This window comes from Bombus flavifrons, chromosome 3, assembly GCF_040668555.2.
Source record: "Bombus flavifrons isolate JBK064 chromosome 3, iyBomFlav1_principal, whole genome shotgun sequence".
Classification (NCBI taxonomy): domain Eukaryota; kingdom Metazoa; phylum Arthropoda; class Insecta; order Hymenoptera; family Apidae; genus Bombus; species Bombus flavifrons.
In genome coordinates, this window is record NC_138444.1 from 17,455,613 (window position 1) to 17,482,553 (window position 26,941).

Genomic DNA, 26,941 nt, shown 5'->3' on the forward strand with positions numbered 1-26,941 from the left:
ATCTTGATAGAAGAAAATGGATCATAGGTAATTCGATAAAATAATACAGGGTGGTTGGTAACTGATGGTACAAGCGGAAAGGGAGTGACTCTACGCGAAAAAAAGAAGTCGAAAATAAAGAATAAAAATTTAAAAATGTAAAAAATTTTAAAAATAACGTCAATCGAGACAACGATCTACAGTGAGATCCGTTATAACGAGACGCGATAAAGTGCAGGCGTACCGAGCGAAAATTCAAAGTCGATTTTCTCGAAAACAAAGCCTCGAAGGAAAAATTTGTATTCTATATTTTCCACTTCTTTTTTCGCGTAGAATCACCCCCTTTCCGCTTGTACCACCAGTTACCAATCACCCTGTATAAAACGAAAAACGTCGTGCATCCACTATTTCCTTGTAAAACGAAAGAAGCTTTTCCGACGACCTAATACGATAAAACACGTCTGAAATGCGCGTCATGTTCTTCCATTTTTAACACTAGGTTTACGGGACCCGTCAATTTGACGGATTTCGAACTTCGAAATGAAATATCTCAAAAACCATAGCATCAATTTTAACCATTTTGCATCGTAAATTAATCATTTCATCTACGGAATTTATACACAAAATTATTTTTTCCTAGGCTTTCTGATTTTTTAAATCTCTATGTAGTATACCTATCTCTACGGGACCGTACGAATGTTATTCTTATTTTTTTAGTGATAATTAAAAAAAAAGACTTTTTATTTATTAATCATTTATTTAAACGTGAAGCCTAATATTGTTCCTTTCAGACTTAATTCGAATAAATCGATTTTTTTACAGAAAAATCCGTATTTTCGTTTACCCGTCAATTTGACGGGTGCTCGTAGAGATAGTTATATACGAAACGCCCGTAAACCCAGTGTTAAATTGGGATAAGAACGAAACTAAATATCTAATCGATACAATTTTTCTACTAAATTGTAGTATCGTGGACGAGGGGTCTGCGGGGTGTCGCGCGGATTGTAAACAAGCGGTTGCTTAGCATGTGCGTAGTGGGTCTAAGACAAGAGATACGAGGCTAAGACAAAAGACGAGGGTTTGCTAGGGGACGATAAACGAATTAACAGCAGTATGAGTTGAGAAGTCAGACAGTGCGGATTGCGTTGTTGAGATAGCGTTGTTAACGTTGTTAAGAGAGAAAATTGCATGGACGAGAATTGTTAATTAATTGTCTAGTTGTTTTAATTATTACACGTTTGTTGCAATTAGTTCGTGTTAAATAACCATTGTTTTCTGTTCAATTAACATCCGTTTAACCTATTTATCATTAATAAACTGATCATAATAGTTTACGATACCACAAAATTAAAGCCGCAAGTCCATACAATAAGAAAACGACATAGGCTAAGTGCTTTGAACACGTTGACAAAACAAAAGAATGTGATACGACCGCCTATTGACAAAATCGTTCGCTACGGTGTATCGCGAATTGAACCGTCGAACGAAAAGCTCGGAAATTCCATATCTGGTCGATCTAGATTTTCCTAAAATCTACCGAAGCTTTCGCCTCTTAAATTTCCGTAACACGCAATTTATCTAAAACGTACCTCGGCTATGCGATAAATCAAGTACCGCTGCTTGCTATGTGCATTAATTAATCGGCCGACCGAACATAGTAAAACGATGCTCCGATATAAACGTCAAACTACGAGCGTAATCGCGTTCACGTTCTACGTAAAAGTGATGTTTTAGAAAGTCAAGGAACGAGCGGCTGATAAAACTGGACGTCGGAAATGCGGACGTCGGGTCGGTAGTTTGTAGGAAATCGGAGCATCGAAAATTCATTCGCTACAGATAGTAAGTTGCGAGGATCGAGATACCGTTATAGAAAAGATCGTTATCCTGCAGGTAAATCTAGAGATCTCGTGGTTGGCGATCGCCACGAATAACGATTCCACTTTTATTCCTTGTAAACGATAGCTTTTAAGAAACCGTAAAATATGCATCTCGCGTTATCGATGAAATTCAGAAGAGGCCAAAGAGGAAGACGATAATTTGGTTAAAAGTGGAACATCGGTAGCGTTCCTTTCAACGAGGTAACAAAGATCGAGATAAAGACGCGAACAGATCGTTATCTTCGTATTAAATCCAGAGATCTGGTCCTCCGGGGTCGCAAGGAGCAACGACACAATTTTAGTCGCGTGTAACAGCCAACTTTTAAGAAGTCGAGGAATATATATCTCGCGTTTACGAACGAAATGCACGCAAAGAAGCGGATAATTTGCACGAAATTCGAACTCGCGAGGTATTCTCTGGCAGCGAGTTTGCGAGGATCAAGATAACACCGTGGAAAGATCGTTATCGTGCCGCTCAATCCGGAGAGCTCATCCGCAGCGGTTGCAGCGACTAGCCGAGCGCGACTTTGCTTCGCGTTTTGCTCCTTCGATATATCTGCCTTGTTATTACAAAGCGACGTTGCAAAGATACGGCGATAATTTTCCAATTAATTGCCAACTGCTCCCTCCGAAATACGAAGAGTCGCCTTAATCTTGACTGTTCCGTGGAAAATTTTATACAAATTAGAAGGAATATTTGTACGAGAAATACGTTTAGTAGGCCCGTTAAACGTCCTTCGGATTTCGCTCTCAACGATTCGCAATTTTAAAGATCTCGGTTGTACGATGCGTCTTCTTCTTACGTACGACCAAATATCCACGTGGCAACGTGCATCTCAATGATTCGCTTAGAGAAACGTCGAACGTTGCTTGTACACGGACTAGTTGTAAAAAGAAAATTTTGTTGCAAAAAGCACGACCGCTTTGTGTTTCAAAAACTAATAAATAAAAAAACAAAATGCGGTCGTTACGCGCGATGAATCGCAATTTGCCGAACGACGGCTTGTTTTTGCGGTGACGCGCGAATTGCTACATTTGCACGGCTCGCTAATGGCCTTTTCCAGAGGCGGTAACATACGCCGGTCATTATTGTCATTCCGTTCACGATTATGAAAATATCCGATCCTTAGGCACTCATTGTGCCTATCGCGCTTGATGACATAATAGCACTCTCGCTGTCCCGATCGAACGCTCGCTACCAATAATAAGAAATGTCTTTATTCGTTGCAAACGTGCGGCAACATTGCCTTTCGATAATCGATCTTTACCAGATTCGACGAAATTTAACGATCGGAATGTTCGAAACCGGTTGCTAAACTAAACGACCGGCAATTTGTTTGAAATTTGACTAATCTAGTAGTTACGATACGCGGAGTTGTACGTATATTAGGTAGTTAAACTTCGTTTCGACATATCCGAGTTACTTTGAGTTATAAATCGAACAATGTTGTCCGTCTTGTGTGGTCTACGAAATTCGTATAATTATCCTTGAAAATATATCGTCTCTTTTATCCCAAAGCTACGAACGTATTTACATTCTTATGTTTTCCGGTAAAGTAGTAGACTGGTAATGGACGTTTCCTATTCTTCTTCTTACCGTGCAAATTAAAACGACGAACATGGTAAAACAAACGTATATAATACAACAACGTCGAGAACACTAACGAGCAACTTGATTCATCATCTCCACGATCGTTCGATTATTTTACGTACGATCGGAAATTTGTACGATCCGTGAAATCGTACATTCGCGATATTACCTAATCACTGTATTAGAAATCTGTATATTCAACGTATTTACGTATGTTACGTGGAAATTTAATTTGGTAGAAATGCGTAAACGTAGATAGATCGTTGGTTACGAAAGTACGAGAACACAGGCAAATTACAAAATGTCGAATTCGACTCCGATCGCACAGGGTTGATAAACTTTGGAATTTTTCCAGTATGCATACATGGCGGAAGTTAACACCGGCAGCAATTTGAACGCGGTCGAGAAAAATGCGATGATGTCAGCGTATTAACACACCTGGAGAAGGATGTGCAACGATATCAAGAAACGACTCACCATCGGATAGGAATCCATAACGGGCCTGGTTCTGGGAGCGCTTTTCTCACTTTGTCAATCTATCGACCCTTTGCCGTTCCCCCTCTAAAACAGAACTTTGGAACTTGTGGTCCTCGCGTAGCTAATCGGCGCGTATTTCGTATAACAGCGGAAACTTCAAGTCGTAGACAGCCACGCGGCACGTGCATGCACTAACGTAAAGGTTAGTTCGACAATTGACACATATATCACACTTTCGGTGTTCCAAGCGTTTGTCTTCCTTTGTCGCTCGTCATTTAACCCCCGATGACGTATAGCACGATTACGCGGACGCAGCAAGAGGTTCGCATGGAAACGTTGCACAAAGTTCGAAGCGCGATGAGGCACGGTGAGATTCTGTCACGAACGACGTTCGAAACCGCGTGTCGGTCGATGGATAACGACGTGCGCGCGCGTCGACGATCGTATTCAAGTGTCACGCGGGCAACGAGTTCATCGAGTCACTCAGTCGGACTCGGGGAAAATGTTTGCGGGCTTACCGGTGACGTCGGAAACGTCAGGCGAGAGCGCGGTGAGACGACGCCAGTGTCGGTGACGGGTCGCGGTAGCGCGCGTATTTTCGAAAACCCGAACATGCCACCGCGCCGTCGCGATTCGCGATAACGGAGAAACGAGAGAGGACGAACCTCGAACGACGCACTAGGGAGACAAGCGAGACAGCCAGCCCGTGCGCGCGTTCGAACCGATGCATCGCGGCAGTGCGATTCGAGTCGACTATTCGTCCGCGTTCGTTCGGCCTCGGCCAATCTCGGCCCCCTTCGGCGCGGCCGAGCCGATGCGCGGGCGGCTCCGCCGAACGAGAACCGCTTGCGCTCGTCGCCGCGCCTCAGACATTTCCAACGCTCATTCGGATCTTTCTGTCAATGAATCGAGTCAACGTGACTACCAAGTACACCGGTTTCGCCAACATAGCCGGCAAAAGAAATCGTTGCTTTCGTATTACGGATATACTCTATACGAATAACGAATATCGGTCATTTACGTTCTGTTTGTTCGTTTGTTTTTTCAGTAAGGATTATGACAAGTAAATGAAAAATATAGAATCCTGTCAAAGTACAAACTCTTTGCTTTACCAAATCAGATTTGAATGCCAGTTGCGATAGCGTTGTAGCCATTCCAGAAATTTACTTTCTCGTATTTCAAATATAAAAAATGAACATTTCTCTTTCGTTTCGGGTTCAGTTCGACCGAAACCGGTCTACCGTTGACTCGTAATTTACGCGATACGAGTGGATAAGGCGAGCGCATAATTTTATCGCAGGGACGTGTTTATGATTTGTGAACGACACGAACGATGCGATTGGATGAGAAAATTTTCGGCAGTCGCGCGGCTTTTGCTATATCAACGCGACGTAAATACTTCGCGTTAAATAGCGGCGAATATAAACCAGTAGATGTAATAAATTGTTGCAGAAAACGCGTTAAACAAATCATGTTGGTGTTTCGATTCGAATTGGAGCGTGGCCCGCCAAGTGGACGAGGTAACGAGATTCGTATATTTGTAAAATTTTGCAATGCACAAACGTGTCAAGTGCTATTTGCCTTGCAAAATAGAAATCGATCCGTCATGGTCGAGAAATGTCAGATATCGTTTATCGTGCATCGATATCGACGCTAACTCGCCTTTATAAAAATCCCTGCAACTATACAAACAACGAGTCTAGAGTTTCACGAACGAGATGTAGTTTATGCGGAGGTTTCCATATGCGATAAGCGTGCCACAACATATGCGGAAGCAAAACGCGTTACCGTGTCACAGTTCTTTCAACAACGGCTAAATCAGTTGATAAACGATAAGGGTTCAAGCATCTGCGAGTACTTTTACTCGACATTATGTACGTAACGCGATATCCGCGTTGGGCAAGTAGGAAAACTACGATATATGCGACTCTATTGGCCTGATTGTACGAACAGCCTAACGCGCCGTCATTTCTTTGCTCGAAACGGGAGAGACGTTTCGATACGAACGAGACGAACGATAGGTAAATGCGATCGAAACGATTCAGAATATCGAAAAACTGTGTTATCCGAGAGGACAAGACGATACTTTTTATTAAATGCTTCGATTATACCACTTTGATATGCCGTGATACTTTGGTTGTAACAGATCTTTAAAATAACGACACGCTTAGTACAGTTACGAAAGTGACGAAGGTAATTGAAACATCGACGAGAAGACGACGTTAAACATCGTTAAAAGTGCCCGTCAAGGATCATAGAAAAATGTAATGAAATTTAATCGACGATTCCACCAATATTTCATCGTACAGATTATCTTATCCTAGAAGAATACGAATATAAATTTCCAATGAAAACAACTTACTCCGCTACAATATACTAACGCACGTGATTGAGCGCAAAGGTAATATGTAGCCTGAATCGCGCTCGTTCCAATCGTTAAACGGCATCTGGCACTTTACTCTAGTTTTGCATATCCGCTACAATTACGCGTAGAGAAAGATCAACCTATCTGCGTGATTTACATTCCCTGGCTTTTGACCAAGTTTCCTCGCTATGATATCGTACTCGAATGATCCGTATATTAGATTTCATCTGTCCATTCGAAGACGCAACAACGACGATCGAAGGACGATCGAAAAACAAGAAATACATTGCAATTATCGATGCAACGTACTTTAAACGATCGATTAAAATCGTACGCTTTCTGTTACATCATGTTGTTACAAGTATAACGATTAGACAGTATGTGTGTGTAAAATAAATCAAAGTATCAGCTTCGAATAAATGCCAAGGAAGTTAATATCGACGTTTGCTCGAGTAGATAATGGTACGGAAAATAGCGGTAAAAATTGCAAAATCTTAAACGTCCTGTTCTCGATCTCGAACGCGAAAATTGGAATTACTACTTCCGGCGATGGCGACGTAACGTTTCCAGATAACGTAGCAACTTGTAACAATGTCCTGACTAACGTGCGATCGATTCCTTTTCCAATGGTAAAACCGTGATTCAGGTAAAACCAGTTTCTTCCTATACTCTCGACGAATTCTAAATTCCGTGATCGTGGGACCACCGAGAGGTGGTCATTTCCGGGCGTATTACTCGTCGATTCCACGTTCTGTGTATTCAGGTACGCGTATGCGTGTATCCGTACGTAATTACGTAAACCAGATGATACGAGCAGCGGTCACGGTTCACGATTGCAGTTACTTATACTGAAATGACTGAGGTAAGATGGAGTAAGTGCAGACTGTAATTCCGTCTGAAGTAAATGCGCCCACGCTGTCGCGCCAAAGAAGGTCAGAACCGAAGCACGGATTTGTCGTATTCGTTCATAGAACATTCAAACCAGCTTAATATACGAGCCGGCCACGGTTTACGTTCCCCTGTAAAACTTGTTCGTTAATGCTCTGAAAATGGTGCAATATTTTTGCTTAATAACGCAGTCACGGGACACTATGGTTCTCACAACTTCGACGCGGCTATTCGCTCGTAATGACCACTTTCTCGCCCTTCCTTCGCGCATAACCTTTTCGACCAACATAGATATCTTGTCCGTGGAAACGTTTAACATGATTCCTACACGACGCAAATTAACCAGGATAACGTACGATGTTGCGTGTTTTAAGGCGAACGTATCGAATTGCAACAAAACCAACATCTGCTTGCCAGTGTAACGTAAATTCGAAAATTCGCAAGACGCATTGACGATCCACTGTACGTAAACGAGCTTCGCAGAATTTTACAGTGTCCTTACCACGCGCGCCTTAATAAGCGGACGAAAAGGTAACAAAGGTCCTCGCGAAAAGACCCTCCCACCTCGTTCCTCCGTCGCAAATTACGATCCATCGTCGATGAATACGGTCTTTTTTTTTTTTTTTTTCAACGGCAGAGATATTCCACCGTAGGGAGCGCAATCTGTGGTGTCAATTAACGTACAAAACGGCAAGAAATATTTCCGTACACGGACGACCAGTTGCATGTATTTTTATAAAACACGAACGGAGGATCACGCGCAGCAAGCATATTCTCGCTCTTTTACGCCGGTAATATAGTTCTTGTTATTAAACCGTTACACAACCCGGCTCGTTCCTCTATACAAGATGTTAGAGAGGATGTTAGACGTCCTAATGTAGGGTAGTTTATCTCTCCATAGAAGGTATAGCCGTATTAGGAAAACCCTATTCGCGGACTATAATATTTCGTACGCAATTACGATTCAGAAGTCAGCGACAAAGCTGAAACGCTGCAACAGTATCACTCGGTATGATTGTAAGATACGCTTATACCGTATTTAGCAGGCGGATGCTTTAACGCGAACATATTGCACTTTCGATATACACGCGTATACGTCTGTATCTGGCACTAACAGTCAACGTTATGAAATGGATTTATAATCGCGCTTCACGCGTTTCTCACTGTTACGCAATCGAGGCACGTTAGCTAATAAACTCTATGAAAATCAAGGTGTGTTTCGATCCTTCCAGCTAACTCGTCGACGAGACGGTTTTTTAAATATTTCATTTCGTGGGGAAACGGCGGAAAGTTCACGGGGACACGTTGCGCGTTCCATGCGTCGCAAGTTGAAAGAACGACGATTCAAAGAGCAGAAACACGTACTTTGAAACAAATACGGTGGTAAATATGGAATTCCTTCGATGTAAATATCGTTGTATTATAATATTCGATCGCGTTATAATAATATTTACTACGATAGTTTAAGTAATAAATAGTAGTTTAATTAATTAATAGATAGTTTAATTAATTAATAGTAGTTTAATTAGAAAGAAACGTCTTTGCCAAATAGCCAGGGAAAATTTGAATCGAACTCTTCTATTCCAAGTCTTAAATCGCTATGCCAACGAAATATTTAAATTAATCAACTTTTTCTAACAAAACAGGGGCTCCGCTTCATACTCGGGCATCGCATAAATAACTTTAATCTCATAAATCTGCACGAAGCTTTACACACGGATACGATACGAACAGCGTATATACGAGAAGAGAAGCAGTCGCACGGATGGAGGTCGTTTAAACCGAGTCGTAAGTGTTTGAACGAGCAGAAACCGGACGATAGTGTTGGTGTACGCGTAGAAACATGTACGCATAACCATGGAGACCGCGTGGGACCTGTTAGCCCCGCCCTATACCGACCAGATGTCATTACTCATTACGCGCTACGTCGTTGCGGGTTCCTCCTTCTTGATTAAAGGGCCAGAGAAAATCGTTCGATCGGACATCACCCCGTCTTTTTGCTTCTGTTCTTGCTGCGCGTTTCGCCTTGCTTCACAGGTGCGTGCTACGAATCAGCAGCGATCCCGAACTTATTGTTCGGAATTTTAATTAGTTCCCATATCTTGTCGTTGGAGAGAAATCTTTGGCATCGGTTCTTCTCTACCAAAATTTCTTGGAATCGTAATTCAGAACCACACCCCCAATTTTTACCGGGCAGAGGTAAGTCTCGAAGATTAATCGAACTTATCCGAAGTTGTTACGGACTGAACGGTCGACCGAGACGGTTGATACCTCGCGAGTCGATGTAATCGAGTTTTTCGTGCGCGAACGATACGATATCTAGCGGTAGAATCTATAAAAACGTTGATGCAGTTCGCGCATGCTGATCTGACACGTAGTTCATGCAATGAAATAATATCGCAGAAAGCGATCGTTCGCGTCATTCCCCGTGGAGACATACGCGATTCTAGACGGAACGCGGTTACGTACACCTGCCAACGTAACGACCAGCAGGATTATTCACGTAATGTACCCAGCGGAGATACACGAGTCACACCTGTTGCTTGGTTCGATACACCGGGTGCTCTCTCGGTGTTCGTTCACCCGTGGCGTGCCAACGTTTCCCCTCTGACTCATTCATCCGCAAAAAACCTCCGAATTATCCACAACATTTTGACCGGACAAACTCGCTGGTGACCAAATTCACGAAACTTCGTCCTTATGACCGTCTAACGTAGTCGAAGTAAGTACCTATATGCGAATATTCAAGCATAACAGCTTGAAAGATTCCATTCTCTCTAATTTACACTGCTATGTAATCTTAGCTGAATATTATGCATTGCGTTGTTTCCGTTAACTCGTGTTCCCTTCCAATTTTCATGTGTGATACGGTAGAACTTCGTTTACGGTGTAGATACGTCGATAGATAAAACAGTATCGATAATCTAATAGATCCGATAATATAAGTTCGATAACTATTCCCACCACGTGCTCTCGTTACGGTAATTCCGATAATAGAAATTGACATTCGCTCGTTCTGTATCCGAGATGCATGCAAATTATTCTGAACAATTCACTACGTTACACGATAAAAACTTAGCTATGAGTTCGTATATTTGAATCTAAACATTAACTTGCTCGTATAAACGATGCGTAAATTTTCTCTAATTACAGACGATTAGATTCCATTTTTTTTTTAATTCTGATTCGTAAAAATATGGATCCGCTTAATTCTTTGCTTTTATTCCTTTTTTATTATAATCATCTTCAAAAATAGATGAAAGAAGGAATTGCGTTTCAAGCATAAGCTGCAATAGGAGATAACGATATGCAAAGCGGAGAGCAAAATGCCGTTTGTTTCTAAAACAATCCCATGGTTCGCTATCGTTTCACGTCGAATAGTCACATCTACGGTGTACATAAATGACACTTGCGCGCACACAACGCAACGCAACGCGATGCAACGCATAGAGGCACGTTCGTGGAACACTGTAATACTGGTTCAGTACATTATATGTACATAGTAGGATCCACGACCTGGGAGGCCTTTCAGATAATGCAGAAAGAAGAACAAAATGACGATCGAGGCTAAAGGAAGCCTGTCGAGCATATCTTATACAGATATGCATTATGCGTTGTTCGCATTAAACTTCTTGCAATATCTCGTACATGTGTGTGTTCGCTATTTCCATTGCTAACCTATTTAGCAATATCATGTAGCGATGCAATTTTCCTCTCTTGTTTTATACGATTTCAAATTTTCATGATTTATGACATAGCAGTTGCAGTAAGGAAACGTAATATGAACGAGAATCGCACGAATTTTCTAATAAAAATAAATAGAATTGCAAACTGAAGTAGCTCTGTATAGGTTAGGAACGGCTTTCAATTTATTCGAGGAATACCTTGGAAATCACTATGTACGATAGATTTATTACGCTATCCGTACCACAATAGTACTATATGTTCTTTTTGGCAATTCGAGAATGTATAGATCTTATAAATCTCCCTGTCCTCGAATCTCGTCGCAACACCCACGATCGACGTGACGATAAGTCACGCGTCTGTTAATTCCTTGAAATAGTTAGTCGTGTAAATCATCCACCGAATTTATCCATACGTTATATAAGACTAATCGGTCAGTTCAGAAAATGGACGACACGCAAATTTCGAGTTTGTAATTCTGTCGGTGACGAACTAGACGCGTAACCACTATCGTTATTGCACTATCGTTACCTATACTATTATTCTCTGCTACGGTGGAACTTCGTTCCGAAGAAAATGTAACTATATCGATGCTTTGTCCCATGGTTATTCATAACCTCATTAACCAACATTTGACGATAGAGAAGACAGTGTTTCTATAATATAACCTAAGACAACAATTGCAATTGATTTATCTTCAAGATTCGGATTGCAATCGAATATTGAGCCATCCACAATTAATATCCTACATTTTGCACCTCTTTTTGAATCCGAAAACGTTTCGAACGAACGATCGATGTCGCAGAGTTAGTTTCGGTATTAAAAATAACTTTCTACCTATTTAGGAACAGTATTACAGCCAATCCAACCAAACGATCGCTAAATTGTTCTGACGTTTTGCTGTCTCTATGAATATGTACTTGGTATTTCGTGGAGGGACTTAGGGATAGCGATTTGCGTGGGATTGGAATGTTTGGGCGCGATCACGTTTTGCTGAAAACATACATATGTCTACGAATGTATATATGTACAATACTATCTATTGCAGGCCGTCGACCTCTCTAGGAACTATTTAAACGTTGCTCGTATTTGCCACGACATTAATACCTAAATAATCGATCTATCGAACGTCACGTTCAAAATTCCCTCGCATCTAGACCGGTTCTACTCAATGTACATAGTGTGTACATACACACTAGTAAATATCTACGAGCACACGATTGTTCTCGTAGATTGATTTACATCTAAAATTGCAAATTTATCTCGAAAGAAGTTAATTATCAACTAATCTTACTAAAGATCGTAACGCAACTGTTAGTAATTGTTACATGACTACACGATTAGGAATAGAAAATGAGCGGAATGCTTAAATCAACCTTAGAATTATCTTACGAGCCCGTTAGATTTGCAAATCGGATTGTTTCAAGCGGCAAAAAAGAAAACAAGTTTACTATAAAACTGTAGTTGCAGTTGTCGAATGTCATGTTTTAGATAATTTCTTATTGTTTCTATAAAAATAAAAAAGTTTCGTTATAAACAATGGAAAGAGGACAAACTTTGTATACGCATATACCAATTTTCCGGTAAAGGATGATGCGAGTGAAATCACTTACGCATAAATCGTAAGTGAAACGCAATTACTCTCTATTCCAGGAAACTTTGATCCTCGAAGAGCGTAAAAGCATCACGACTGAGAACGCGGCGAGTCGTGATGCTGGCTTACTCTTTCACCTGTTATCAAGGAGACTTCATTCACCGCGATACGATGGCGCAACCTGAATGGTGCTGCCATTAAGTGGTTGCCTCGCTCAAGTAACCTCGCTTCCTTCAAATTGAATCCGCATTAATCCTAAGAGAATGCAATACATAGTACTCATAACCTATCGGATACCCCGGTTCGATAATATATTTTAAGTTGGTTTTTGACTCAGATTCAAACTTATTTTTCCAGCAAATATAACAGAGACTTCAAATTGTTGAAATAATTGTTAACCTAGAATCATATATCAGGTCGCCATATTTGGAATTCGTAATGTGACAATGTCAGGTAAAAGCGTAAAAAGTTGAACCCTTCGACACGTCGATCGAAGACGACATGACAATACTTGCGACTTCAAAAATATTACAAGCGCTTCGAAGAATGTCCGACGATGCACACGCGATTCATTCTTTTTCTGTACGTACTATTTTATTTTTCGAACGAGAATGATCGTCGGCCCAATATTTCCCTTCGCGAGGCGACAACTTCACCTCGACTGTCTCTCGTACGATAGACGTTAAGATCTGGCAGACAGTTCGACAAGTGCTCGCGTGCACGTATGCACGTATCATGGACACACACACAATGAAAGAACGAGAGAAAGAGAGTGCAGGGACCGTTTCACGAATCCGGCCGTACGAGTCCGTTGCAGCAAAGCCAGCCAGTTACTAGGCAGACACACTCCGGTCCAATGCAAATTTTCTCGACACCCGAGAGCACGGATCTGCTAGGCGTGTAGGCGAGAGATGTCCATCCTCTTACAGGACCAGTCTTCTACGTGTATGAGTATGAGACGCAAACTCGTTGGTAGTGGTGCCATAGGCGTCACCTAGAGTCCAACTCATGGTTCATTGGAGGAATACAAAAATAGCTTTGATTTCACTTATGGTTCCAACTACGTATTACATATTCAGTTTGTCGCACCTGCGAATGCACTTGTCGTAATTGCTATGCGAAAATGTGAAAATGTGCTTACGATGATCGGAAAGGGAAGAGTGGAGATTATTTCAGAGATTATAATAGTCCGATCGAAATTAATCGATTGATCAAAGATGTAACATCACTGTGCTGTTTAAGTATTCCTTCACTTTATTTATTAATTCTTTACGATATATATTTACTTCCTCTTAGGGTTGTTAAAACGAACTACGAACTCAAAATCGTTTCAGTTGCTTTCTGTTTCAGCTGCGCCCAAAGATATCTGAAACGTATAATAAAACTATACAAATTTGATAAAATCAAGATGACTTTGAACGATTCATTTATTTTTATTTCGTTTTGATGCGAGATAGTCGAGAATTAAGTCTTGCAGGATAATATATTATTTATTTATCATATGCAAATTATTATATAAAATATGCAATTCGTTTTTACTAGGGTGCATACATCTGTATCACGTATGTAATTTTATAAAATCTATTTATACTTATTTAAAGGATCATCACACGAGAGTACATACATACGTAGTAACGTCGATCACGTAGTGACCTTATGGCCTATGGGGCAGCTAACAATAAGTCTGGAAATCCATGTACCTCGCGCATGGTGGCGCCCATGGTTGATACACAAGACCGGCACACATCGTAGTGGTTGATACACGGTGCCTATTGGGCGACTCTGTAGGTACATACGTACGACTCCGCAGGATCACGTGCAACTTTCCATATTGAGGAGTTTTATAGCTGCGTCTCGGTAGTAGGATAACCAGGGGCGCCTACACGCGTTCGACTTCGACCGCTTCGAACAGAAGTGGTCAATAAGACAAACATTCGCGAACGCGGGACTGCATTCGTGAAACGTGAATGCCGGGAGTACCATCGAAGAAAAGAGATGTTCTCTGCTCGCACGGTACAACGTCTTGTAGCCGTAATGCCATTGACTAAGTAAAGCTATACAAGGACAGAGAGCAGAGAGGTTCGTGTTTGTTGGCTGGAGGAAAAGTCTTATCATTCCAAGAATTTTAAATATAATTTCTTCTTTAAGCATTTGAATATTTGCTATCATTATACTGTGTTGATTATTCATTTCGTACTTGAACATGTAACGACATAAATGTAATTTCAAACTTTTCAAAAAATCCAATTTTCTTATGTAGAAAATAAAAGTAAATCAGATACAAATAACGATAGATAAGAAAGGGTTTATAAAGAAATATAATAAATTTAAATATAAAAAGTGACAATCAATTTTATTCATTAGACTGTACTTAATCTAATACCATTTTTTCAGCATTATATCTTCTTAGATATTTTGCAACATATATACAAGAAAAATAATTATATACATCTGTTAAATATTAATTGTATACTATATTAAGATTACAATTATTCCTAAAGTTCAGACATGTCTAGTAAAGCATTTAGATGTGTTGGCATCCAATTCATGCCATTGTGACACACGAATAGAACATTTCCATCTATATAAGCTTGGACATTACCAACTTTATAAACTTGTTTTGCTTCCCTATACCGATTCGGTATTGGCATAAACAATATACCTTTTTCCTCGCACTTCTTTTGAACAAGGTCTTTGAAACCGTGAGGTATTTGCGATGCTGTCCTAACTGCTTCGGCAAGCCTCTGCAAAGGGAAGAACGTAATATTATAATCGAAGTTAACATAATATCGGTAATATAGTTATCTCACTTTATTATAGGTAGGTAAAACTACATCGTACCTCCATTCTTGGTTGAGCTGTTGAAGGCATTTGTGACATAGTAGGTTGACTTCTTTCTAAGCTCGTTAAATAAGAAACTTGTTCCATTGCACCCGGTTGGTGACTCTGTGGCACGGAAACTGCTCTATTCATTATTTCTAACGCTTTTTTGAAATGTTCTGTAAGTCAATAAGCATATGAGTATAAATTGATGACTTTATTTGTTTAGAGGAAATTTAATATTTTTTATCCTGAATACACACCTTTCACCAACGGTTCGGCCAATATTTTTTCACTCAACATACTTTTCCATCCCATATACCAATTTGTAACTTGATCATAGTTAGGAGAATGATTTAGCCACAAGGCCAAAACTTGTAACCATTTAGGGAAAAAGAATTTATCCAACAGGCCTGCCATTATATGAGATGGAAGTAAGTCCTTCCATTCATATACCCAGTTCCATTGATCTAAATGTTGCTGATGGGGATTTATAACAAATTCTGAAAGTGCTATTTGCAATTTTGGGATGATATTTTTCACTAGGAAGGCTTCCATATCTCCTTTTGCGAAAACATTAGACCATGGTTGTAACATTAATCTGGCAGACCTGTCGGACGGGTGCCAACCACCCAATGCGGATCCTAATTTACGTCGTATTATTGGATATATTAAAGTATCTAAACGATTTCCTATAATAATAATATAACGTTACTGAAATAGTTTCTTTGTGTTTTCGTATAACTAATGGTAAATTTTTGTATGCATACGTACGTAAAAGTGGTAACCAAGGATGAATCCATGTGTGAATAGGCACTGTATCAGTAAGGGGATTCCATTCTTCTACTTCCAAGGTAAGTTTGGGGAGAACTAGCATATCTAAAATATTTTCTAATATCCAATTTGGAAGTAATGGGATCCAATGTTCTATTAATTCAATTAGTGGTTCTGGCTGCCTACATGTCCACTGTCTACAAAAAAAAAAAAAAAGAAAGAAGGGTATGGTAAATATACATATATATAGTACTACTGAAGTATGTTAACGATCGAATTTTCTGTAAAACAGACTACTTACTGTATAGCACCTCTGATTGATGGCATCCACGAATTCCAAACAAGATGATCATACGGGTGCATAGTTCTTGTTTGAAGAGTGGTGGTGGTACCACTCTCTAAGATACTTTTCCATTGATCGAATAATTTAATACATTGTTTTGGTTGCATCAATGGATTCCAACTAATTAAACAATCTTTTATTTTTGGACCAACAAAACTGCTAGCTAATTCACCGAGTTCGTACATTTTATATTCCTCGTAATATTTATCTTGTAAATCTTTAAAAGCATCCGCAGTTTCTTGTAACGTTAATTGATTTGTTTCGTCCATCAATCTGTCTACGATTGCAAGAACGTTTTCTAACGTATCTATTAATTGACCGTGTTGATCTATAACTTTAGACAAGTTTCTCTTCTCTGCCTCTAGTGCAATTACTCTATCACTTAGATGCCGTGTCCTTCTATCGTTTTGTATAATATCTTGCTCACACATATCCACAAGTATATTTAAATTATGCTGAAGTTCTGGCAATGCAAAATTAACTTTGGACTTTTTATCGGTAACTACGACGTTTTCGTCGGGTCGCTGTTGACCTCCAGCTATAGCATGATATCCACTGAGAATTCTTTGTTCCGGTCCAGTCATATCTATAACTTTAACCCTACTCATCTCGTTGGGTATTCTTACTTTTTTGTTAGGTTTCAATTTTCCATCTTCCAAAACTTGATCAACACTTCGATATATATAATTTACTTTTTTCTTAGCAGTATTTCCATCTCCTTTCCTCCACTGTGATAACTTAGCTTTGGGGTCTTTCCCTTCTTCTATTTCTTCGTCTTTCTTCTTTTCTGCAACTTTAGGACCTTTTTCTGGTCCATAAGCACCAATCGCACCTCTACCTTTCCTCAGATGTGCTTCAACTGGCGCGCTTATACCTTGCAACTGTTTACCCAATCCTTTTCCAGGTTCAAAACCCATCTAAATAATGAACAGAACAGTAGATATAAGTATATCTGTACGGGAGTATCAACAAAATAATTATTGTTTTATATATACCTGTAGCAACAACTTGGCACCGATACCTTTTGTATAGACTTCCCAACTCCCCATCCCACTTTGCATTAATAAGGGATTTACTTTATGCTTCTTTTTACGTAAACCTGCAATATCCCCATCCGTATTTAACGAAAACGACGTACGTTGATGCACAGAACTCGGCTTTTCATCTTCAGAACTATTGACAAAAAGAAAGTTTACCGATTAGAATACTTGTACCAATATTATAAAATGAAATAAATAAGTCTTACTATCTAAAATTTACCTGGAACTATTTGGAAATTCTTTTTGTGATTTACTCTCGTTGTCGCTTTCATCGTCATCTTTGTCCTCTGTCTCCTCTTTAGGCTTCCCAGCTTGTTGAATACCTCCTGCTACAAAATTTACAGGAGTCGTATAATTCTTTGGTCCTTTATCAAATGTTTTAAACGATGGTCTAGCAGATAATTCATCTTCGTCGCTATCATCGCCCCAAATACCTGAAATATGAAATATGAAAAATATATGAGTTTAACATTATACTGCATAGACGTAATAGTTATTAAAACAAAGAACTAACCAAGCATTTGTTGCTTTTTTGATAATTTACGCCTAGGACGATTAATATTGAATTCATTTTCAAGATCGTAATCCGTGATTTCAAAGCTTTCTACTTCGTCTTCCGACATTTTGCTAACGTTTATTAATATTCTGTCTGTACAAATTTGATAAAAACTTGTATTAAACAACTTTTTAATGATTGTTATTATATCAAATTTATATTTTAAACAAATTTAGTTTTAAAAAATATAGAAATAAAGCAAAACAATAATGTAACTATCAAACATTAAAGGTTATGTTGTGTTGTCTCTCACAAAATTGAACCGATATAAGTTGATTGTGTTTGGCAGTGCTGCCAACGTATAGGGGAGAGCTGAGAAGAAATCTCATGGGAGGGATGCGGGCCACATTGAAGTAACAAAATATTAATAGGATGTATCACATATATGTCCATACGTATATACTGCGTTTAGAATTGGTGCACGCAGTGGTTTAGTGCACAGGTATCCGTTTATCCGTACGTTTTATGAGATCTGGGAACTTTAGAGTTGATTCGAATGCCCACAGAACCACTCTGGTGTATTTAGGATTATTCGTTTAAGATTAGATTAGAATTAACTCAATTACAAATTAAAAATCTTTTTTAAAACTTTCACAATTGTATATTTGCGTTCTGTTAGTACGTTCGGACTTGGTAAACACAGCGATGAGTCTTCGAAGAAGTCAAAGAATGACTCAAGTCGAAATCTGTCCACGATCTTTCTTCCCTTCTTCCTTGGCCATCCAAGCTGACTCAAATGGTTAAGTTAAAGTTCTGCATCGGCTGTCGAAGTCTTGTTTTCATGGGTGGGGAAAGATTGAAGCGTTTTAGGAGGCCGCTTTATTCGTCTAGGCGGAAAAGAATTCACAAGAGGATGCTAACATTAACTAACAAAATGCCTTTTTGTTTCCTGAATTGCCCCTTTTTATATGACTGTTTTCAATGAATATCTGGACAATATACCGTTCTCCGTTCGTACTGTATAGTATAATTGACTACTTTAGATTATACTTATTAACACTAATCCTACCGACACTTCGTGTATACCTATTCCTTCCTAAGTATGATTTTTTATGATTTAAATTAGATAATGGTTAATTTATAACTAAATGTATATAAAATACTTTCATAAAATTTCGTCCAAATTTACTTTTGTTTAATTTCAATTATAGACAAATACAATTACACTTTTATTTATATAGAGATATATCTTATTCAACTTCGCTGCATTTTTTACAAATTATTTTATTATCAAATGTACATTCGCCGCATAAGTATTCCCTGCATCTTAAACAAATTTTCGTAATTTCGTAACGTTTACAATTTTTTACTTGACAAGTTTTTTTGTAGTAACGAATCTGAACTTGTCGATAGTTTTATTGCATGGTTCCCCCCCCCCCCCCACGATTCTTTATATAAAAGTTGTACTTTCGGCCTATCGCGGGGAGACACGGTTGCGAGAGTGCGCGTCAACGGGAGTCGTAAATTCCCGTTACGATTGCAAGAATCGACACCGCGAATAGATCGATCCCCTTATTTCGGCTAGGATAGTAGGGGTGGTTGAATAAGTATAAGACTGTGATTAACAGAGCTATAAACTTTATATATTTTCAACACCTTTACACTGATATGCAGTAACGTAGACGATATCCCAAGATATGACGTAGTCAAGGAGTGAGTAAGAGAGACAACCGAAGTAGCCTCGTAATCGACAGGATGAATGTTGTAGGAAAACTACAAAGAACTGTAAAAGAATGACTAGAGGGGATGGAACCTCCTACCGATGTTGCTAATTGATGTCTTGTTTAACGGAAAACCTGGATTTCCCGGTGATTAAACATCCGTTTTTGTTAAGTCACTACCTGCTTTCTCCGGGCTTCCTAATAGCGTGTAGTAAATCCAAGGGCCTTTCTAAACTGGCTATAAACAGAAAGCATCTCTAGAATATGGAGCTTATTCCGTAAATTGACGACATATGTCAAAACAATAGCATTAAAAGCTGTCGTTTTACGAGTTCCTTGGATTTATTGAGGGTCGAAGGACGGTGCGCAAACCGTTGGCGGTCAAGCAGTGCCGGATGATGTGCAGAGGCCTTGCGCGACGTAACAAAAGTAATATATGCACCATGTTTATTACAATTTCGTGAATTCTCTGTAAATCGGCCCCATACTGTAGATATCATTGCAAATTTATTGGTTCGTAAACGTTGGCTTCTTTCGCTCTTCTTATCAAATCGTGTAAATCTCGTAATTTCAACAAAGTCATTCCTGCTCATTGTTTTTGAAAAAAATGCAGGTCTCCAAATTTTATTCCACAAATATGAGACATCTAAATTTTTTGTCTAATATGCACGGCGGGCATATAGCAGAGCAATAAATGCATCTAGTTTTGTTGCATCTAGCTCCCTCTTAGTTCCCAATACTCTAAATGCTCCTTTTTTTATAATTTTTTTTTTTTTGAAAAGTCTGGACATTCCTAGGGTAAATATTCAATAAGGAATACAAAATTATTGTCAAATTTGATGTGTTTTACTTTCCCTTTTATAACAACTTTACATAAAAAAAGCTCTGAGATGCTTTCTGTCTGAGTTTTAGAGATAACAAGGTTAGATGTCGACTAATTGACCAACAAACTATCCTAGTCGAAAGGACAATAGCAAGTAAGAATATGGTCTGTGATGGCAATATTTATACGAAAATATTGATAAGTATTGGCCGTTTTTCACCAACGGTTACTCGAGGGTGGAGTTGGGAAAGCTTTTCCCGTGTTTTATCGCAATGAGCGATAACCCTAAGAAATTTCTTGACTTTTAAAATGTTTGTAACAATGGACTGCTTAGAATTATTGAACGGTTGCTTAGGATTATTATGGGCTTGAGTCGACATGTCTTGACAGCTGGCCATCTTGATCGAGGGGTGGATTATGTTTTATGACAACATTACGGGTCTAACAGCTGTTATTATTTGTTATTACTGATTTTGTTTATCATTTGACCTTGAGATAGCCTTTTCTTTGTACCGATTGCATTTATTTTAAAAATAACATATTTTGTCGGGCGATCAAAATGACCGTTAGCGATAGGCAAGGCAGAGTACAAATTTTTCTCAGAAAATAAAAGAGCAAACTAAAAACAAATACCGAAAAATATATTGTACGCGTGTTTTAGGAAAAATCAGAAATTATGAAACGATATGATAAAATTTAAATATGGTTAAATTTGTGTAGAAGTTGGAGAGCGGTCAATTTGACCGCTGCTGGTAGATTTAGCGTTAATAATATAAAAAGAGTTCTATACAAGGTGTCCGTTCGGGATTCTGGGTGACCCTTGGTTTATGGTTCTGACGCACACCTCCCTTTTTCTGGGAAAATCCGAATTTCCTACCTCCTAAATTGTAAACTCATGAGGACCTCATTAAGAGAATAACAAACACCCCGAGTGTCCGATGGGTTAAGTCTGAAGTAAATATCCGGTATGAATCAGCAATACTAGAGAATATGCGCCCACGAAAGTACACAATTACAAGATTTGAAATAATAGATTCCCATCCCATAAAAATTATAGTAAGAAGGAAAACTCGGGAAGGGATAGTTACTACATAAGGATCAGGCGAAGCTTCTTATGGAGTATTAGCGAAGTCATGGCAGTCATACTCTTCCTGTTACTCGCGTTACTCGCGTTGCTTGTGTCACTTGTGTCACTTATGTTACTTATGTTATTCGTGTTACTTCGTGCTACTTCGTGTTAGTGTAACTAAATTAACTAAACATAACGTTATTGTGCATCTCGTATATACTTGTGTACACTAAAGAGTGCAAAAAAAAAAAAAAAAACATACTCCACATCTCTACTTACTTCCACCTTGAGCGTTAATCTCGTTCAAAGTTCGTGATATTAACAGATACTTCGTTGAGAATTCGCATCAGCGTCTGAAAATATAATTATCGGAGCTAAATTCATACAAGCATATTAGAGACAATTTTACGCGATAGTGCAACACGCAAATGCAAATACATTAAAATCGGATTGATATGACTACATTACGTGGTGTTATAATGGTGTTCGCGCGCTAACGTAACACGTCCGTACATAAAACGAGTTTAAATTTCGCTCTTAATTCCATTGGCAATCCTGCTACTGCTGGGTGATCTAAATTCACACGATCGTGTAACGCGTAACAAATGGAATTTGGTGGTACCAACATTATCGTGTGACTAGAGATATTTTAGCAAAATCGCGGGCTTAAATATTAGAACGTCATTTGTTGTACTGGTCATAAGTTCGTGACACTTATTATCTTTCCGATTTTGTAACGACGGTAATCCGGTTGAATGCGGTAAAACGACGGAACGTTCTCGAGTTGAAAGTTGGTGTTTTGATGTTTGCAGTTCCGGCGAAGTAGAACAACGAAACAGACCACGGGGGTCGCACGCGGGGTACCGATACGCGTGTACGGTGTTGCGCGGATATCATAAATAATTATTTTTTTAAACCCCGTCCCAGTTGTAATCGCGGTTTAATCGAAATCCTTCACGTAGCGTAGCGTGATTTCCGTGTTCGATTAATCTACGAGGTCGGTTCAACTATTGAACTCTTAATAAATATGGCGAACAGTGTAGCACCAGATTCATGGGAACAGCAGGCGGATAACGGAGACATCGGTCCACCACAGGATAAGTCTATTGAAAGCAAATTTTCCACTCTGAATGTAAATGCTGCAGAATTTGTGCCTTCCTTCTGCATTAATTCTTCACCGCAGAACAGTAATACGGCCGACAGTTCCTGCAATGTTACTGTCATGATGAATTCTGTAACCACTTCTATGCCTCCTGAAATACATCATGGTTAGTTTTGAAATAAAACTCGATTAACCATCAATTATGTCTTTCCAAACAAATGTACAGGCTATTAATATAAAGGGAAAGCATGTAAGGTTCTTGTTATTGTAAGTCATTTGTAATGTAACTGCTACGGCTAACCCCTATTACTTTACTCGCATACTCATTCCTGTCTTTCATATATTTGTTAATGAAAGATGATAGTTGATTTCTGGGTTTAGTTTAACGTCTGTCTTCTCATTGTAAGTTGATATTACTAAATTGCTGCTTTTTGGGAAGAGACAAGTTACACACAATACATATATTTAATATTAACCCAATATTGTGCAATAATTAAACTGATGCTAAATTCAAAGCATTTATTTGTACAGCAATTAAGGGCATGAAGTTAGGAATTAGATATGTATACTATAATAATTTTGTTTATATAATAGCATTAATATAGATCAAAATATTCGTATACAAATTCTAATATTGTTTGAATAAAAATGTGTCAGATTTATAAGAAAATGTACTAGAGTAGAGTAAAAAGAAATATTAAATTTATTGGTTTATTTATATTTTGAGAAGAGAAGATGTGTCATTCGATTATTATTAAATACGATATATGAATATCAAAATAATATTTCCGATACAATATGATAACGTTTTGAAATGTTTTACATAACTTTACATTATAACAATGTATTATTTTCGACGAATCTACTATTTTCACGACCGATAGATAAATATTAGCGGAGGAAATGACTTATTACATTAAGATGGTTCATAAACATTTATGGAAATAAGATGATTATACAAGATGACATGAAAATGTAGGGAAATAATAAACCATAGAGAGTTTTTTTGACATTCTTCTGGTTTATAAACTGTTAATGAGCATTTCTTTATTTTTGCTTTGATAGGAAAATTTTCCTTTTATTACAAGTTTGTGTATGTTTATTAGGTAATACTACGCCAGTAGTTCTACCAGATCCAGTGGGCAATCGTGTGGAGGAACCACCTGCTGGAGGAGGGGCTCCACCTCCGAATGTTACCGATCAAATGAATACTAGCCCAGAACATCAACCAGCTGATTCATGGGAAGAAGCAGCGGTAGATGGTGATCCTCTTCTAACTCCTGAAAATGAAGAAGTACGCTGAAGCTTTTACGTATATAATAAGATCTTTCTTAGACTTTGGTTTATTGTTTAAAAAACTCCTTTTACCAGACGATTACCTAGAATTTTTTGTTCTTTCATTTTTAGGCTGAAAACGAAGAGGATGAAGAAATGGTTGTTAAAATCCCTAAGAAAAAGCCTGTTAAAGTAACAGAGGATACTAAGAGTAAAAAGGAACACGTTAATGTAGTTTTTATAGGACACGTTGGTATGTAAGAATTCTATTAGCGAGTTAAGATATGTAAGAATATATTTCAATCAGCGTCGACTCCATTTTGATATGTATTATAGATGCAGGAAAATCAACGATCGGAGGCCAGATTATGGCATTGACAGGAATGGTTGATAAAAGAACTTTAGAAAAATACGAAAGAGAAGCAAAAGAAAGAAGCAGAGAGACATGGTATCTGAGTTGGGCTCTAGATACGAACCAAGAAGAACGAGAAAAAGGGAAAACGGTGGAAGTCGGTAGAGCGTATTTTGAAACCGAGCGAAAGCATTTCACAATTTTAGATGCGCCTGGTCATAAGAGTTTTGTACCTAATATGATTGGCGGAGCTGCACAAGCTGATCTCGCGGTGTTAGTTATTTCTGCGCGGAAAGGAGAATTCGAAACCGGTTTCGATAGAGGCGGTCAAACAAGGGAACATGCGATGCTGGCTAAAACTGCTGGTGTTAAACATCTGGTTGTTCTAGTGAATAAAATGGATGACCCAACTGTAGAGTGGGATGAAAGAAGATACAACGAGTGCAGGTATGTTGTATAATATATCGTAAACTTAAGATACGATAGTTTTGTTTAGAATAGGAAATTAATTTATTTATATTATTTAGGGATAAAATACTACCATACCTCCGTAAATTGGGATTTAATCCTGCTAAAGATCTTACATTCATGCCAGTCTCAGGACAGCTTGGTTACGGTTTGAAAGATCCGATACCAGAACATCTTTGTACATGGTACACTGGTCCGCCATTTATATCCTTCATTGATTCCCTACCTTCGCTTAATCGTAAAAATAACGGACCTTTTATTATGCCAATCGTTGATAAATATAAAGATATGGGAACAGTGGTAATGGGAAAGGTCGAGGCTGGAGAAGCGAAAAAAGGACAATCGTTACTTGTTATGCCGAATAGGGTAAAGTTGTTTTATTTTAACAAGATATATATTTCAATATCGAATCGACTACTTGTGCTAATATATTTTATACCTTATTACGTTTTATTAGACGGCAGTGACAGTAGATCAATTATGGTCAGATGATGAAGAAGTGACATCGGTTGGACCTGGCGAGAACGTAAAGATTAAATTAAAAGGCATCGAAGAAGAAGACGTAAGCCCTGGATTTGTTCTTTGTGACAGCAACAATCCGATAAAAACGGGAAAAGTGTTCGATGCTCAAGTTGTAATTTTGGAACATAAGAGCATTATCTGCGCTGGCTATAGTGCTGTGATGCACATTCATTGTGCAGCGGAAGAAGTTAGAGTGAAAGCATTGATCTGTTTGGTCGACAAAAAGACTGGGGATAAAAGTAAAACCAGGCCGAGGTTCGTCAAACAGGATCAAGTGGCAATAATGAGAATCGAATGCGCAGGTGTCATTTGCCTTGAAAGATTTAAGCTATTTCCACAGATGGGACGTTTCACCCTTAGGGATGAAAGTAAGTGTTACGGATTTTACGCGCGCGCGCGCGCGTGTGTTGCGTATGTGTATTTAAATCTGAAAAGTTTCCATTTCAAGTGGATTACGATTTCTTACTTATCAACGATCGAGTTCTAACTGGTTTTTTCTTGTTACTTTTAGATAAGACTATTGCAATTGGCAAGGTGCTGAAGGTGGTGGAGTAAAGTTGCTCAACTGTGACCACAGATTGGGATAATAATCGACTTTGATAACGAGAAATACACAAGAGATGCAAGTTGAATACAGTACGCACGAGAAAAAAACGGAACTAGCGTGATTACTCGCGAACTACTGTTAATGTAACATACACTCATCTTACACAAGAAGCAAAAAAAGTTCTACATCAAAGAAAAGCACATACATCGTATGCACAGACAGTTGGGTCGGGGTTTGGGGTTACGGGGGGGAGGGGGGGTATTTATAACCTGAGATAAAGAAAAAAAGCAAATAGATTTGATTATATAGATAAGGAGACAAAACCACTAAAAAACTCAAGAGCGCGTGTTCCTCCTAATTAGGTAAGCTGAACCACAGCACTCACATTGAGTTCATTACAAATAAATTAATGATCAAATGACAAACAGTGTCTCCTTAATATTGTAAAACACGATATTTTTATTCTTCTGAGGTGAGAGACATTAATGAACGTAAAAGAAGAGAATAACAATTACAAGATAAAAACTAAGGAAAATATTATTAATATTATTATAATGATTATTGAATAATTATTATTAAATTGGTGGTAAGAAGCGAAAGGATACTAAAAAAAAAACAAATACAGAAATTTATTAAATCTGCCAGATAGTGTTACACGACAATTTATAATTATAAAATTAATATTATTATTACTACTATTACACCGTTTCTTATTGCATTGTCATTAAAAACGAATTTGCAACAAAAATGTGCTCTACTAATTTCGATAAGAAGTTTCATGTGTATGATTGATTTGCTTTTTCTTGCACGTACTGTTTCTGTTAATACGATTGGTGTTTGACGGCGCCAAGGTTCGTGTATTGTATCGATGTATTACGTGTCTATAACACCAGATATTCTTACACTGTGCTTCTTCAGAGAAAAGTTTCGATGATTTATAGCGTTATATGCGATAAAAGAAAATTAATGTCGAGATTTAACTGAAAGGAAGTTAATATAGAGAATTTTCAAAGCAGACATTTTGTGAGTGCTTTCTTTACATGTATTACTGCTTCTTTTTTCTTTGCTGCTAATTTTTATAGATATTAAAGTATCTACATCTCTTGTCCTATTCTTTTTACTTTTTACGTTTAT

General features: G+C 38.4%; 3 protein-coding genes and 1 long non-coding RNA gene across 4 annotated transcripts in view; 2 read left to right on the plus strand and 2 right to left on the minus strand.

The window, feature by feature from the left end:
* The window catches only part of LOC138178076 (uncharacterized), a 64,357-nt gene extending 60,292 nt beyond the window's left edge, over positions 1 to 4,065 (minus strand). Inside the window, exon 1 of the mRNA XM_069109538.1 lies at positions 3,925 to 4,065. The gene's annotated coding sequence lies outside the window, so the exon portion shown is untranslated. The remainder of the gene's footprint in view (positions 1 to 3,924) is intronic.
* Positions 885 to 12,372, plus strand: LOC138178093 (uncharacterized). The gene is made up of 3 exons (XR_011172596.1): positions 885 to 3,722; positions 3,803 to 8,638; positions 8,675 to 12,372. It is a non-coding gene; the product is annotated as an uncharacterized LOC138178093 (long non-coding RNA).
* Positions 12,373 to 14,806: 2,434 nt separating this feature from the next.
* Positions 14,807 to 18,287, minus strand: sip1 (septin interacting protein 1). Its single transcript, XM_069109535.1, has 8 exons — positions 17,947 to 18,287; positions 17,653 to 17,866; positions 17,388 to 17,565; positions 16,351 to 17,309; positions 16,050 to 16,246; positions 15,539 to 15,967; positions 15,297 to 15,454; positions 14,807 to 15,199 (listed from the first exon to the last, which is right to left on the minus strand). The coding sequence occupies exons 1-8, from the start codon at positions 18,053 to 18,055 to the stop codon at positions 14,951 to 14,953; spliced, it is 2,493 nt and encodes an 830-aa protein (XP_068965636.1). The 5' UTR covers positions 18,056 to 18,287; the 3' UTR covers positions 14,807 to 14,950.
* A 3,881-nt stretch (positions 18,288 to 22,168) lies between these two features.
* Positions 22,169 to 26,921, plus strand: eRF3 (eukaryotic translation release factor 3). Its single transcript, XM_069109554.1, has 7 exons — positions 22,169 to 22,809; positions 23,750 to 23,937; positions 24,051 to 24,171; positions 24,255 to 24,717; positions 24,798 to 25,104; positions 25,196 to 25,628; positions 25,772 to 26,921. The coding sequence occupies exons 1-7, from the start codon at positions 22,569 to 22,571 to the stop codon at positions 25,813 to 25,815; spliced, it is 1,797 nt and encodes a 598-aa protein (XP_068965655.1). The 5' UTR covers positions 22,169 to 22,568; the 3' UTR covers positions 25,816 to 26,921.
* The last annotated feature ends 20 nt before the right edge of the window (positions 26,922 to 26,941 follow it).